Source organism: Tachypleus tridentatus, chromosome 10, assembly GCF_004210375.1.
Source record: "Tachypleus tridentatus isolate NWPU-2018 chromosome 10, ASM421037v1, whole genome shotgun sequence".
NCBI lineage: Eukaryota > Metazoa > Arthropoda > Merostomata > Xiphosura > Limulidae > Tachypleus > Tachypleus tridentatus.
In genome coordinates, this window is record NC_134834.1 from 101,778,864 (window position 1) to 101,794,814 (window position 15,951).

The 15,951-nt window shown below is 30.6% G+C and overlaps 1 protein-coding gene across 1 annotated transcript in view; it reads right to left on the minus strand.

Moving 5' to 3' along the window:
- The window catches only part of LOC143229976 (endothelin-converting enzyme 1-like), an 87,983-nt gene that overhangs the window by 16,348 nt on the left and 55,684 nt on the right, over nucleotides 1-15,951 (minus strand). The window contains exons 11-15 of the mRNA XM_076462887.1: nucleotides 13,765-13,865; nucleotides 13,012-13,070; nucleotides 7,316-7,367; nucleotides 4,881-4,948; nucleotides 3,561-3,685 (exon numbers count right to left, since the gene is read on the minus strand). Coding sequence (XP_076319002.1) covers nucleotides 3,561-3,685; nucleotides 4,881-4,948; nucleotides 7,316-7,367; nucleotides 13,012-13,070; nucleotides 13,765-13,865 — 405 coding nt within the window. The remainder of the gene's footprint in view (nucleotides 1-3,560; nucleotides 3,686-4,880; nucleotides 4,949-7,315; nucleotides 7,368-13,011; nucleotides 13,071-13,764; nucleotides 13,866-15,951) is intronic.

A 15,951-nucleotide genomic window follows, 5' to 3' on the forward strand; every position in this document is an offset into this window, starting at 1 on the left:
TAATTCAGTTTTGTAAATTTTTAGTTGGGTTTGAAACAAAGTAACAGGAATATGAGAAGTAATGTAGTAAGAAAGTACAATTTATGAGCTAGACTTATCTGGGTTAGTTATATAAAGTACAATTTATGAGCTAGACTTATGTGGGTTAGTTATATAAAGTACAATTTATGAGCTAGACTTATGTGGGTTAGTTATATAAAGTACAATTTATGAGCTAGACTTATGTGGGTTAGTTATATAAAGTACAATTTATGAGCTAGACTTATGTGGGTTAGTTATATAAAGTACAATTTATGAGCTAGACTTATCTGGGTTAGTTATATAAAGTACAATTTATGAGCTTGACTTATGTGGGTTAGTTATATAAAGTACAATTTATGAGCTAGACTTATGTGGGTTAGTTATATAAAGTACACTTTATGAGCTAGACTTAGTTATATAAAGCATGTAATAGTAGAATGTGAAATTTAAGAATTAAAACACTTTCCTCACCATAAAAAGACACTTTGTATGACACGATAAAACTACTCATATTTCAGAGGTAGACAAGCCTTTTATGTGAACTGTTTGGAGTAGCTTCTTTCTGTGTTACAATAGTTCTTTGTGATATACCGATTGGATTAGGTTCATTAGAGGTCAATAAATAATCGTTAAATGTTTACTGAACCACTTCCACAGAGGAGTACTTCATTACCAGACTGTTCTGAAGCAGCCATAAAATTTGACTTATGGCACATAATTTTAAATTTACTTAACTATCAATAAATTATCATGGGCTGATTCATTGTCATAATGAAAACAATACTGTTTCAACACTCAAGTGCATTAATTTTGTCCTTTAATAGAAAAAAAATATGACGGACTTGCAGTTTTAAAAATAAAACAAAAGTAAAATTGTAGAAACAGCAGTCGCACCATTAATTTAATTCATTCTCTAGCTAAACCTTACAAAACCAACATACAGAAGAACTAACATTAGAGAACAAATAAAGTTGAACTTGTTACAGATGTAGAAATAAATGACACTGGAAAAACCTTAATGTTGAAAAAAATAAACAAATTTTACTTATGTTTCTTGTAAGAGTAATAAAAAGTACCAATAAATTTGTATCATCAATAAGAATATAAGTTGGTTCTCCATAAAACTGACAAAATAAGACCTGTTAGAAATAGCTTCATAACCAAAATGAGATATTAAATGTCCTAAACTTGATATTTCAATTCAAACTTAAAATGTTTGAATTATTTTATTCCTTCAAGTTTCTTTAATACTGGACTGTTGACCACATAAATACTGCAACAAATAATATTATCTACTTTAATACTGGACTGTTGACCACATAAATACTGCAACAAATAATTATCTACTTTAATACTGGACTGTTGACCACATAAATACTGCAACAAATAATTATCTACTTTAATACTGGACTGTTGACCACATAAATACTGCAACAAATAATATTATCTACTTTAATACTGGACTGTTGACCACATAAATACTGCAACAAATAATATCTACTATGATAGTTGTCACTATCATGAAATAGTTTATCAAACTGACTCAACCTTTATCACAAAACAGTTCATCAAACTATCTCAACCATTACAACAAAACAGTTCATCAAACTGCCTCAATCATTACAGCAAAACAGTTCACCAAACTGTCTCAACCATTAACACAAAATAATTCATAACACTATCTTTGTTACTATCATGAAAGAGTTCATTAAAATGTTTCAACCATTACCACAAAACAGTTCATCAAACTATCTCAACCATTACCACAAAACAGTTCATCAAACTATCTCAACCATTACCACAAAACAGTTCATCAAACTATCTCAACCATTACCACAAACAGTTCATCAAATATCTAAACCATTACCACAAAACAGTTCATCAAACTATCTAAACCATTACAACAAAACAGTTCATCAAACTATCTCAACCATTACTATAAAACAGTTCATCAAACTATCTCAATCATTCCTACAAAACAGTTTATTAAACTGTCCCAACCATTAAAACAAAACATTTAATCAGATTGCCTCAACCATTACTACAAAACAGTTCAAACTATCTCAACCAATAATAGAAAATAGTTTATAAAACTGTCTCAACAATTACCACAAAACCGTTTATCAAACTAACTCAACCATTACCACAAAACAGTTTGTCAAACTAACTCAGCCATTCCTACAAAACAGTTCATCAAACACTTGATGACAAGAAAGCAACTTTAATTAAAAATGTATCTTAGAATGGCTGGTATGGATATTAACACTTTTACTGATAAAGAGAGAACAACGTTTTGACCTTCCTAGGTCATCTTCAGGTTAAGAAGGTTAGGAAGGTCAAAACGTTGTTCTCTCCTTATCAGTAAAAGTGTTAATACTCCATACCAGCTGTTCTAAGATACAGTTCATCAAACTACCTCAACCATTCCTATAAAACAGTTCACCAAACTACCTCAACCATTCCTACAAAACAGTTCATCAAACCATCTCAACCATTACTACAAAACAATTAATCAAACTATCTCAACTATTCCTATAAAATAGTTCATCAAACTATCTCAACCATTAATACACAACAATTCATAAACTGTCTTGACTACAGATTCTGTGATTCAGTACATTAATGAACATTAAAATATCTCCAGTTTTAAGATATCTTGTGATACAGCCAACAAAAAATCATTACTAATAAACAATTTTCTAGGTTTCTAGCTCTTGAATGTTTGTTTCAGGTCCTCTCTGTGAGTACAGCTCAGTCTGAGTTGCACTTTGCCTACTGTGAATCAGTCTCATTCGTTTTTCAGCCAACTAACTACAGCCACATTACAAAACCATCAACATATTTTCTCAGCTATTGCACACTGTTATTTAGTAGAAATACACAATAATCCTGTGGTAAGCTGTTGCAAAAATACGCAATAGTCCTGTGGTAAACTGATACAATAATACACAACAGCCATGTGGTAAACTGACACAATAATACACAACAGCCCTGTGATAAACATGATACAATAATACACAACAGACTTGTGATAAATTGATACAATAATACACAACAGTCCTGTGGTAAACTAATACAATGATACATAATAATCCTGTGGTAATTGATACAATGATACACAACTACAACAGCACTGTGGTAAACTGATACAATAATCCTGTGGTAATTGATACAATGATACACAACCACAACAGCACTGTGGTAAACTGACACAATAATACACAATAATCCTGTGCTAAACTGATAAAACAATACACAACAGTCCTGTAGTAAACTGATAAAATAATACACAACAGCCCTATGGTAAACTGATACAATAATACACAATAATCCTGTTGTAACCAATACAATAATACACAACAGTCCCATGGTAAACTGATACAATAATACACAATAATCCTGTTGTAACCAATACAATAATACACAACAGTCCCACAGTAAACTGATACAATAATACACAATAATCCTGTCGTAACCAATACAATAATACACAACAGTCCCATGGTAAATTGATACAAGAAAATGTTCCAACTAATTACCATTTTAATCTTGTTCAACAGTTCAAACATTTGGTTATTTAAACATTTCACTCGATCTAGGTATATCTTCATAGAAGAATTACTCATCCACGTCTCTAACTGACCATGTTCTTGGTACTGCAAACCTTAAAAATATTACAAAACATTTTAATATTCATATAAATCACCCAATGTCTGATCCATAAAATGACATTGTACCCAAACATTAAAAACGTTAGCTAAGAAGCAAATTACACATTAACCATACTACCTGCATTAACATTCAGTTTGAAACAAACAATTTTATCTGCAAACACAAGCTACAATTGAAACAATAATAACAGTTAATTTTCTTAAAAATATAATCATTTCTAAAAATTAAAAGAAGCTGGAGTTCAAACAAATATCATCAGTTTGTTTATCTTTTAGAAATTATTTCATCTAAAAAAAATATACTCTATATACAAATAAACAAATAGTTATCAGCAAAATACAAATCTCTAGCAACATTTTCAACTCCAAAAAAATTATCTAAGATTAAAGAAATACACTTTATCCAATAAAATTATGTTCTGTCAAATATTTAAAGAAAGTTTAAATTAAAATTATGTCTGTCAAGGAAGAAAATACCTTTAGAAATAAAATGATGGAAAATGAAAAAATAGCATTTTTACAAAAAGGAAAAAAAACAACTTTCAAACATCAAAAAGATTTATCTACAGTAACATCCAAATACTCAAACATTTCATATATAGCAGCATCATAAGACTTAAAAAACATGAAAACATTCCATCAATACAGCATCACAAGACCTAAACAGTAAACATGAAACCTTTTATCAATATAGCCTCACAAAAGTTAAACAATAAACATGAATCCTTTCTATCAATAGTAGAATCCTAAGACTTAAACAATAAACATTTTAAATAAACATAAAACTCTTTTTATCTACAGCACCTTTGTAAAAATCAAACAGTAAACATGAAATCAAGTTTACTATTTTACTACACCATCAATGACATAAGTTAATACAACTTTATTCTTTCAATGTAGGGTCAACAGATTGAATTAACACAAGTTTATTATAACATTACAATGTAAGGAATGCAACTAAATGGCAGACCACAACTTTGTTGTAATGTTTACAATTATCAAGTACAAATAAATAACTTGAAACCAGATAGATATAATAGTATTAATAGGAAGAAAAATTACTTAATACATGCCAACTTAAATAATCTAACACTAGCAAGTACAAGAACCAGAAATCATGTGTTACCAACATACAATCCTATTTATAATCTGACAGTGTAACGCTGGTAACAAATCCACAGAAATTACCTTTCATATCAAATGCTTGAAACATCTTTCCTGCCAGCTGCGTTCCAAAGGCACCATACTTCCAAGCTCTGTAGAGTAAAATAAGTGATACAGAATACAAACATACAAGAAGTGTGTGTGTTTTCTTATAGCAAAGCACAGTGAGCTATCTGTTGAGTCCACGGAGAGGAACTGAACCCCTAATTTTAGCGTTGAAAATCCATACTCTTACCACTGTACCAGTGGGGACCATTCAAGAAGTGCAGCTGATTTAATATCAGCTTTGTTCCAATAGCAAACTTTTTTATTCTGAATAAATCTACTGATTTAATATTTTGAAAATGAGTTTCAGTGTTCCAAATAGCTTAATTATTGAATTTATGTTCAACTTAAACATGAAACACTTTATAGAAAATTCTGATGAAAAAAGGTAAAAATTTTGCTTACAAATCTAAAGGGGAACTGTATGTGCATAACAGTCCCTAACTTTGAATTGACAGACTAGAGGGAAACCAGTAGTCAACAGCACCTACCAACAACTCTTGTATAGCCAAGTAGTGAGATTTGATGAGACATTCATAGCCTCAAAGTACAGAGTGCATTTTTTTGTGGCAACAAGTTGAGTACCATGGATCCTCAGATTCATAGTTTGGGTATACAAACTAGTAAGCCATGCTTAGTGATAACTGATATTTAGTTAGACTTGGAATCTGTGAAACATAAACTACTGGCTATTGAATATTAATTATTTAATGTTTATTGGTAATTATACTAAGGTAAAAGAATGTTTAAATGAAAAACACAAGGGCATTAAATATATATATTTCAATCAGGTAAAGATTGCAAACAAATACTTCCTATGGTTAGAGGGACCCACAAAGTGGAGAAAAGGTGGTTACAAGGATAAATATTGTAAAATAACCTTTCCTGTGGTGGTCAGGGCATTAAAAGGTTAGTTATGTAAAGGAACAAAACACTAATAAGTGATGGTTAAAAAGACTTATAAAATAACAAAGATAAATGATTAGATACTTGGACATTATGAGTATTCAATATTTATGACAACTGCATGTGTAAACAAGTGAATAATAAATTAAACACTGGAACAGTAGATAAATGTTTAACTCAAAATGTTGTCTCCCAACAGTTTAGAACACAACAATTAATAACTGCATCAAGCAATCAGGAGCAGCTTGAACAAATACCTACTGAGGTAATCAGATCTGCTGGCCTGTATGAGTAATGACAGAGTCATTAACTTACTTGTTCTCAACCTGCTTCTAGCAGTAATTTTCTTAATTTTCACTTACCTTATCCTTAACCCAGCTATCCACCTGATAGATGTATTTACTTTCTTAACAGTAAATTAAAATTCATACACTTAACCTCCATCATGGGTTTATACCTTTAAGCTCTCATATCTGTTTAACTTATATGGCTCTCTGGATAATTTGACATCGTATGATGAGTAAGCTTTAATGACTAGAGCCAAAGTGAAATTTTTAAAAATGATATGAGCTACATAAAACATGTCATAAGATAGTTAGTTGATGAAATTAATTAGTTAATAATCATTGATTTGTGAGTCTTTTAATGACTTATCAAATTTGGTTATTTAACTTATCTGTTACTTCAACTTTGCTTATCTTGAGTTTACCTCTGTGATGAGGCATTAGAAAAACAACAACGACAAAAAAAACAAACACAACATTGTATTATTGTAATGGGTTCTACTTCTGGGTGGATCCTTTTGTGTTTTTCAGTAGAAATAAAAATAGTAAGCCTAATACACTTACTGATAATAAGTTATTTTCTTATTTGACTACAGGTTATGCATTTTTACATTAATAACCTAAGATTAATTGAAAAAACAGCTTAACTTAATAATTCCAAACAATAAGGTACTTCTTATATGTCTATCACCAACACAACTCAAAATTTACAAAACTGAATGAAGTGGGTGTATTAACAACTTACATAAACTACAGATTATTCGCTGCTTATAAACACATTGTCAATTTGAATAACTAAGTTCACTGACTAGTTATATAATCCAACTAATCTGTTACCTTACTTGCATTTTATACTGCTCAAACTATTGTTGGAGAAAATTCCAAGCACTTAGCCACACATTCATGAACTGACATCAAAGTTTCTTCCAGCCAAACAAAATAAAAATGTTGAGAAACATCTACATTAAGAAAACCAGCTATAGTACTATTTATAATGAAGTGTAAAAAGTATACATAAACCATAATAATTTCTTCTTTAGATAATTCCAAATGAAACCGGTTAATTGATGCTACTTCTAGTTATCTGTTCATTTTTCAAATTTTCCATGATTTTCACTGTTTTCCAAACCTCACAAAAACATTTGTTTTTAATCTACATTAGTTTAATGTAACTGACACGAAGTTTTACATGTGTTAACTAAATGACCTTTTGATTATACTTACTCTGGCTGTCCAGCCTCAAAAAAAGGAACACGCAACATGCCCACAGGAACAACTGGAGAGGAAAAAAAAACAACTTTAAAAACATAATAACAACCCTGCACAAAGAATTAATTATTTACCTCCAACACCACAATCATCAAGGATTTCAGTTATTCAAATAAATGCCAAATAAAATATTCAATACAAAGTTTACCGTTAATAATATAAATATCTGAGTTTGAGGGGTGCACCTTACTTGCTTTGCTAACCCTGACAAGTGAATTCACAACAGAAACATTGACTTTCATTCACAATTTTGCACAAGTCTCTATTACCTATTCAGAGAAGCATTTTGTTATTCAGTCAAAATGTAGGGTATCACAGTAATCAAAGGCATGGTCATATAATGTTGACCAAAAAATTAGTAGTTAGAACGAATCTTAAGATCTTTCCTAGTCACATGACTACTTACTGTACAACTTAAGAAAGTTGAGAGTTAAAACATTTTCTCTCTTAGATTATAATCTGCAGCATGAAAACCTGTATTACTAGGTGCAGTAAAGCTTTTCATATCTTTACTATCTACATAAAACATCTATGAGATTCAAAGAGGAACAAAATGCAAGTTAAATCACAAAGCAGCTATATTAGAGATTATACCCTTATTATTAATATTGAAGTGTCTAATGACCAAACATCCTCAAGGAAATGGTATGTAAGACAAAACATGTAATTACAGTCTCAAGACTTCATGAAGTAAGAAAAGATAAAAGGTCCTTGAAATTTATTGGAGAGAGAGGTGATCCCATCACAAGATCTTCACTTTGTTCATTTTTATCTGGTGCACCATGTAACTAAATCCATTTTTGGACTTGAGGTAATACTAATATCCCTCAAAACTAAATCTATTTTTGGACTTGAGGTAATACTAATATCCCTCAAAACTAAATCCATTTTTGGACTTGAGATAATACTAATATCCCTCAAAACTAAATCTATTTTTGGACTTGAGATAATACTAATATCCCTCAAAACTAAATCTATTTTTGGACTTGAGATAATACTAATATCCCTCAAAACTAAATCCATTTTTGGACTTCAGGTAATACTAATATCCTCAAAACTAAATCTATTTTTTGGACTTGAGGTAATACTAATATCCTCAAAACTAAATCTATTTTTGAACTTCAGGTAATACTAATATCCCTCAAAACTAAATCTATTTTTGGACTTGAGGTAATACTAATATCCTCAAAACTAAATCCATTTTGGACTTGAGATAATACTAATATCCCTCAAAACTAAATCTATTTTTGGACTTGAGATAATACTAATATCCCTCAAAACTAAATCTATTTTTGGACTTGAGATAATACTAATATCCCTCAAAACTAAATCTATTTTTGGACTTGAGGTAATACTAATATCCCTCAAAACTAAATCTATTTTTGAACTTCAGGTAATACTAATATCCCTCAAAACTAAATCTATTTTTGGACTTGAGGTAATACTAATATCCCTCAAAACTAAATCCATTTTTGGACTTGAGATAATACTAATATCCCTCAAAACTAAATCTATTTTTGGGCTTCAGGTAATACTAATATCCCTCAAATATTCCTTTCTCACAATGGAAATATTTAATTGTATTGCATGAAACATTAAAAAGAAATACCAACCAGTATTTAGTTACAGTTAAGAACAATTCATATACTTTGATTAAACATTTTTATCTCTTTCTTTTTTATGTTGTGAAATTTACAAAATGTTTTGTTATTTTTTGAGAAAACATGAAAATATTTCCTTTCATTTTACAGTCTCAACTTTTTAAATACTGCTTAAAAAATTCAATCTTAAATATATATACACATCCTATCAGGTTCAACTTGATTAATATTCATTTTAAATATATATACACATCCTATCAGGTTCAACTTGATTAATATTCATTTTAAATATACATACACATCCTATCAGGTTCAACTTGATTAATATTCATTTTAAATATATATACACATCCTATCAGGTTCAACTTGATTAATATTCATTTTAAATATATATACACATCCTATCAGGTTCAACTTGATTAATATTCATTTTAAATATATATACATATCCTATCAGGTTCAACTTGATTAATATTCATTTTAAATATATATACACATCCTATCAGGTTCAACTTGATTACTATTCATTTTAAATATATATACACATCCTATCAGGTTCAACTTGATTAATATTCATTTTAAATATATATACACATCCTATCAGGTTCAACTTGATTAATATTCATTTTAAATATATATACACATCCTATCAGGTTCAACTTGATTACTATTCATTTTAAATATATATACACATCCTATCAGGTTCAACTTGATTAATATTCATTTTAAATCTTATTTTACTAACTGCAGTGACTCACCACTTTCAGATATATCATAATAATACCACAGAAGCCAACAAAGATTTATAGTTGGCTTACAATCATACTATTCAAATTTTATCTGGTCAGACTTGACAACAGTATTTTTGTTAAGAATATTCCTAGTGAAAACCATTTCTATTTGATAAATATACTTTCTTTTAATAAATTATGTACTATTTTATTTATCTGCATTGTTTGACTATGATAAATTGAACAAATAATATTAAATAAAAACTTTCTGCCACATATGATTCATCAAAACATTTTACAATTATCCACCATACCTTCTAAGCCTGATTAAGGTTTCTGTATGTTTTGCCATACGTTTCAAACCAACATAATTTAAGACAGAAAATTTTCAAGAATGAATAATACATCTACAGAAACCATTCTCTACTTCCCAATTTGTTTCTAAGTCTTCTGAACTTCCCATTAAACTCCATTGTTCTTCTCTGTAAACGCTACATCACTTTCACACACAAACATAAGTTACTTTTCAAAACACTTTATTTACTCTACATCACTTTCACACACAAACATAAGTTACTTTTCAAAACACTTTATTTACTCTACATCACTTTCACACACAAACATAAGTTACTTTTCAAAACACTTTATTTACTCTACATCACTTTCACACACAAACATAAGTTACTTTTCAAAACACTTTATTTACTCTACACCACTTTCACACACAAACATGTTACTTTTCAAAACACTTTATTTACTCTACATCACTTTCACACACGAACATAAGCTACTTTTCAAAACACTTTATTTACTCTACACCACTTTCACACACAAACATGTTACTTTTCAAAACACTTTATTTACTCTACATCACTTTCACACACGAACATAAGCTACTTTTCAAAACACTTTATTTACTCTACATCACTTTCACACACAAACATGGGTTACTTTTCAAAACACTTTATTTACTCTACACCACTTTCACACACATGGGTTAGTTACTTTTCAAAACACTTTATTTACTCTACATCAGCTCACACACCAAACATGGGTTACTTTTCAAAACACTTTATTCTGCACTCTAGCATCACTTTCACACACAAACATAAGTTACACTTTCAAAACACTTTATTTACTCTACACCAGCTCACACACAAACATGGGTTACTTTTCAAAACACTTTATTTACTCTACATCACTTTCACACACAAACATAAGTTACTTTTCAAAACACTTTATTTACTCTACATCACTTTCACACACAAACATAAGTTACTTTTCAAAACACTTTATTTACTCTACACCACTTTCACACACAAACATAAGTTACTTTTCAAAACACTTTATTTACTCTACACCACTTTCACACACAAACATAAGTTACTTTTCAAAACACTTTATTTACTCTACACCACTTTCACACACAAACATAAGTTACTTTTCAAAACACTTTATTTACTCTACATCACTTTCACACACAAACATAAGTTACTTTTCAAAACACTTTATTTACTCTACATCACTTTTACACACAAACATAAGTTACTTTTTAAAACACTTTATTTACTCTACATCACTTTCACACACAAACATAAGTTACTTTTTAAAACACTTTATTTACTATACACTGATGTCAATATGCTCTATCCACTGATATTTAAACTTTGTCTTCAGATATTTTCATAGTTCCTTATCAATTGTTTGCATACAAACTTTGAGATTATAAAAGGTGGGACTGAGAACTTGTAATAAATAAAATCAGGTAAAAAAACAAAACCTTAAGAGGGATGATGGTTTCTTGACAAATATAAACCTAGGCTCTGGGAAGAGATTAAAAAAAAAGTAAATTCCTCTTTTTTTAACAGACAGACAGCTGGGAAGAAAATTACATTTCAACATATTATGAATTACAATATATAAATATTATAACAAAAATCAATGTTCAAACAGACAAACATTGATAAAACAGAAAATCTCTTTGTACATTTTGGAATTTGATAGTAGGTGTATACTTCACACCTTAAAGGTGTTAACTCATCCAGTTAGGGTTGAAAAATGAGAATAGAAGCAAATGAATTAGAGAGAACATACCACAATGAAATTCTTAAAATCTGAAAATGTGATACAATATAATAGCAATAACATAGAATTTTGGTTGCTGATATGTCTAACATTTATTGTTATCTATACTGGTTCATCATTAAAGTTCAATCTAACAGTTTAATTTGAGACAGTGAACACTAAAATTAAAAGTAAAATAAATTACATCATAGACTGTGAGTTATAAACTACATTGTACACTGTGAGTTATAAACTACATCACACACTGTGAGTTATAAACTACATTGTACACTGTGAGTTATAAACTACATTATATACTGTGAGTTACAAACTAGATCATATACTGTGAGTTACAAACTGAATCATAGTCTATGAATTATAAACTACATCATATACTGTGAGTTATAAACTACATCATATGCAGAGTTATAAATTACATAATATACTGTGAGTTATAAACTACATCATATACTGAGTTATAAACTACATCATATGCAGAGTTATAAATTACATAATATACAGTGAGTTATAAGCTACATCATACAGTATGAGTTATAAACCAAATTACAGACTGTAAGTCATAAACTACATCATAGACTGTGAGACATAAACTACATCATACACTGTGAGTTATAAACTACATCATGTACTGTGAGTTATAAACTACATCATACACTGTGAGTTATAAACTACATCATGTACTGTGAGTTATAAACTACATCATGTACTGTGAGTTATAAACTACATCATACACTGAGTTATAAACTACATCATACACTGTGAGTTATAAACTACATCATACACTGTGAGTTATAAACTACATCGTACACTGTGAGTTATAAACTACATCGTACACTGTGAGTTATAAACTACATCATGTACTGTGAGTTATAAACTACATCATGTACTGTGAGTTATAAACTACATCATACACTGTGAGTTATAAACTACATCATACACTGTGAGTTATAAACTACATCATACACTGTGAGTTATAAACATCATACACTGTGAGTTATAAACTACGTCATACACTGTGAGTTATAAACTACATCATGTACTGTGAGTTATAAACTACGTCATACACTCTGAGTTATAAACTACATCATACATTGTGAGTTATAAACTACATCATACACTGTGAGTTATAAACTACATCATGTACTGTGAGTTATAAACTACATCACACACTGTGAGTTATAAACTACACCATAGACTGTTAGTACCACAAGCAGAAATACTGTAAACTTTTTACCAAGATGATTACCAAGTGTTTCATACACAGATTCAACTGACTGTGGAAGCACACTCCAACTAAAAAACAGAAAAAGTTAAGTATTTGGTATGTAATAAATATAAAACATAGAACATTTTTTACTGTTTTACTGGCAAATAAAAATTACACAAAATCACACAAAGCTGAAAACAATTTGCCTGTTGCAAGTTACAATTACTTTGTGTATTGAAATAGTTATAAAAAAAGGTGCTTGTAAACTGAAATAAAACTACATACAACCAAAACATGTTTGGATATCACATATAGCTAAAACAAAATCACATCCAGCAAAAACATGTTCATATATTGAAATAAAATCATATATAGCCAAAAGGTGTTTATATATTGAGATAAAAGTTATATACAGCCCAAATTTGTTTATACACTGAAGTATACGAACACATAACCAAAAGTTGGATGTGCATCCCGAAATAATGTTCACTTGAGACAAGGCCTACATGATACATGTACTATCCATCAAATGTACATAAGACCTACAAGTCGTGTGTATGGTCCATCATGTGGATTACTAAGTTAAATACTAAAAACAAGAAATATTTTTCATATAGGTGAGCATAAAACTAAAACATATACATAAACATAACAAGTACAATATAACTTTGTTATGGGTTGGTATAAACTTTAGAAATATCATGCAATTCAAAAGGTTTCTTGTTTGCTTATTAAATTAAGATAGTTTTAACAAACATATTGTATCTAAAGAATCACCACCTTTCTGGAATAGGGCTACTGAGCAAATTCTTTTGTTTTTTCTTCCACAGAAAATATTCCCCTTCAAACACGTTTTGAAGATAATTAGTTCGTACTATAAACTGAAACAGGTAAACAAAGAACACCTCATCATTCATTTCTGTTACATTCAAAGTTTACAATGATTTCTCATGCTTTATCAGAATTAAGTTAATATAGTTCCAAATGATAAACTATGGATAATTGTAACATCAATAAACTGTGATTGATAATCTGTTTTATTTTCAACCACAACTAATAATAGAACTAGTCTTTGTTCAATGTAACAAATAATGTCACAGTTAAAGCAAATGGATTTAAGTTTACATTGACCTGACTTGGCCTTTCTGCATCACCATTTCATGGTAAATCTTAATATTAAACTGTGTTACAGTGTGTATGTGAGTATGGTTATATAATATAAAAAACTTCAAAGTAAAAAAAAATTCTCAGCAGTAAGTCAGTAGGCTTACAGCACTCAAAGCCTGGTTTCTATACAAAGATAGTACAAAGAGCATCTTTCCACTTATGAACAAAAAAACTTAAAATGGAAGCCAACACATCATCTCAGTTTAGAAACAGGCATGAACAGTCCATTGAATCAAAATATAAACCATATCTAAACTGTCTAAAATACCAACTGTATGGACTCTTTCTGAACTGGATAATGTTATAACTTTAAAGCAATATCTAATAAGAAACTTTCCTTATGATTCTCACCTAAGATGTAAACTCACAATCAAATGGTATTAAAATAGAGAAATGGTTTCTCAACTTCAAAAACAAGTGTTAAAAGTTGATTTTGCAATAAGTTCAGGGAAAAAATATAACAAAAAGTTCTCTTGAATTACCCACCCATAGCTAAATTCAATAATTCAACACAAAATGTGTCTCCATTATATTATTTTCTCTAGAAGTACCCACCCACAGCTGAAGACACTAATATGATTCAGTGTTCATATCACATTCTTTTGTTGGTTGTACTGGTTAATGTGCAACTGTCATCACTTCCTACAAAATGTGTTTTACATTTCTTTTATCTATTCTGTGTTGGTTAAATTACCAAAAAGCTTTGAGAAATTTAAACCTGAAGTTCTGTTTTACCTGTACCTAAAGCACACAGTACATGGCCAAAAGTATGTGGACACCCAACCATCACACCAACATGTGCTTGTTCAACATCTCATTCCAAAACCATGGGCATTAATATGGAGCTGGTCTCCCTTTTGCTGCTATAACAACCTCCACTCTTCTGGGAAGGCTTTCCACTAGACTTTGGAACATGGCTGCAAGGATTCGCTCCTATTCAGTCACTAGAGTATTTGTGGGTTTGGGTGAGACGGTCTGGCTCGCAGTCGGCTTTCCAATTCATTTCAAAAGTGTTCGATGGGGTTGAAATCAGGACTCTGTGCAGGCCAGTCAAGTTCTTCCACACCAATCTTGGCAAACCATGTCTTCATGGACCTTGCTTTGTACATGAGGGTATTGTCATGCTGAAACAGAAAGAGCCTTCTCCAAACTGTTGCCACAAAGTTGGAAACACACAATTCTCTAGAATGTCATTGTATGCTGTAGTATTAAGATTTCCCTTCACTGGAACTAAAGAATGTAGCCCAAACCATGAAAAACAGCCCCAGACCATTATTCCTCCACCACAAAACTTTACAGTTAGCACTATGCATTCAGACAGGTAGCGTTCTCCTGGCAACCACCAAACCCAGATTCGTCTGTCAGACTTCCAAACAGCGAAGCATGATCCATAACTCCAGAGAACACATTTCTACTGCTCCAGAGTCCAATGGCAGTGTGCTTTACACCACTCCAGCTGACACTTGGCATTGTACATGGTTATCTTAGGCTTGTGTGTGGCTGCTTGGCCATGGAGACCCATTTCACAAAGTTCCCGATGAACAGTTATTGTGCTGACATTGCTTCCAGAGGCAGTTTGGAACTTGGTAGTGAGTGTTGTAACTGTGGACAGGCAATTTTTACATTCTTCAGCACTTGACGGTCTTGGTCTGTGAGCTTGTGTGGCCAATACTTTGTGACTGAGCTGTTATTGCTCCTAGACATTTCCACTTCACAATAACTACACTTACAGTTGACCAGGGCAACTCTAGCAAGGCAGAAATTTGACGAACTGACTTATTGGAAAAGTGGCATCCTATG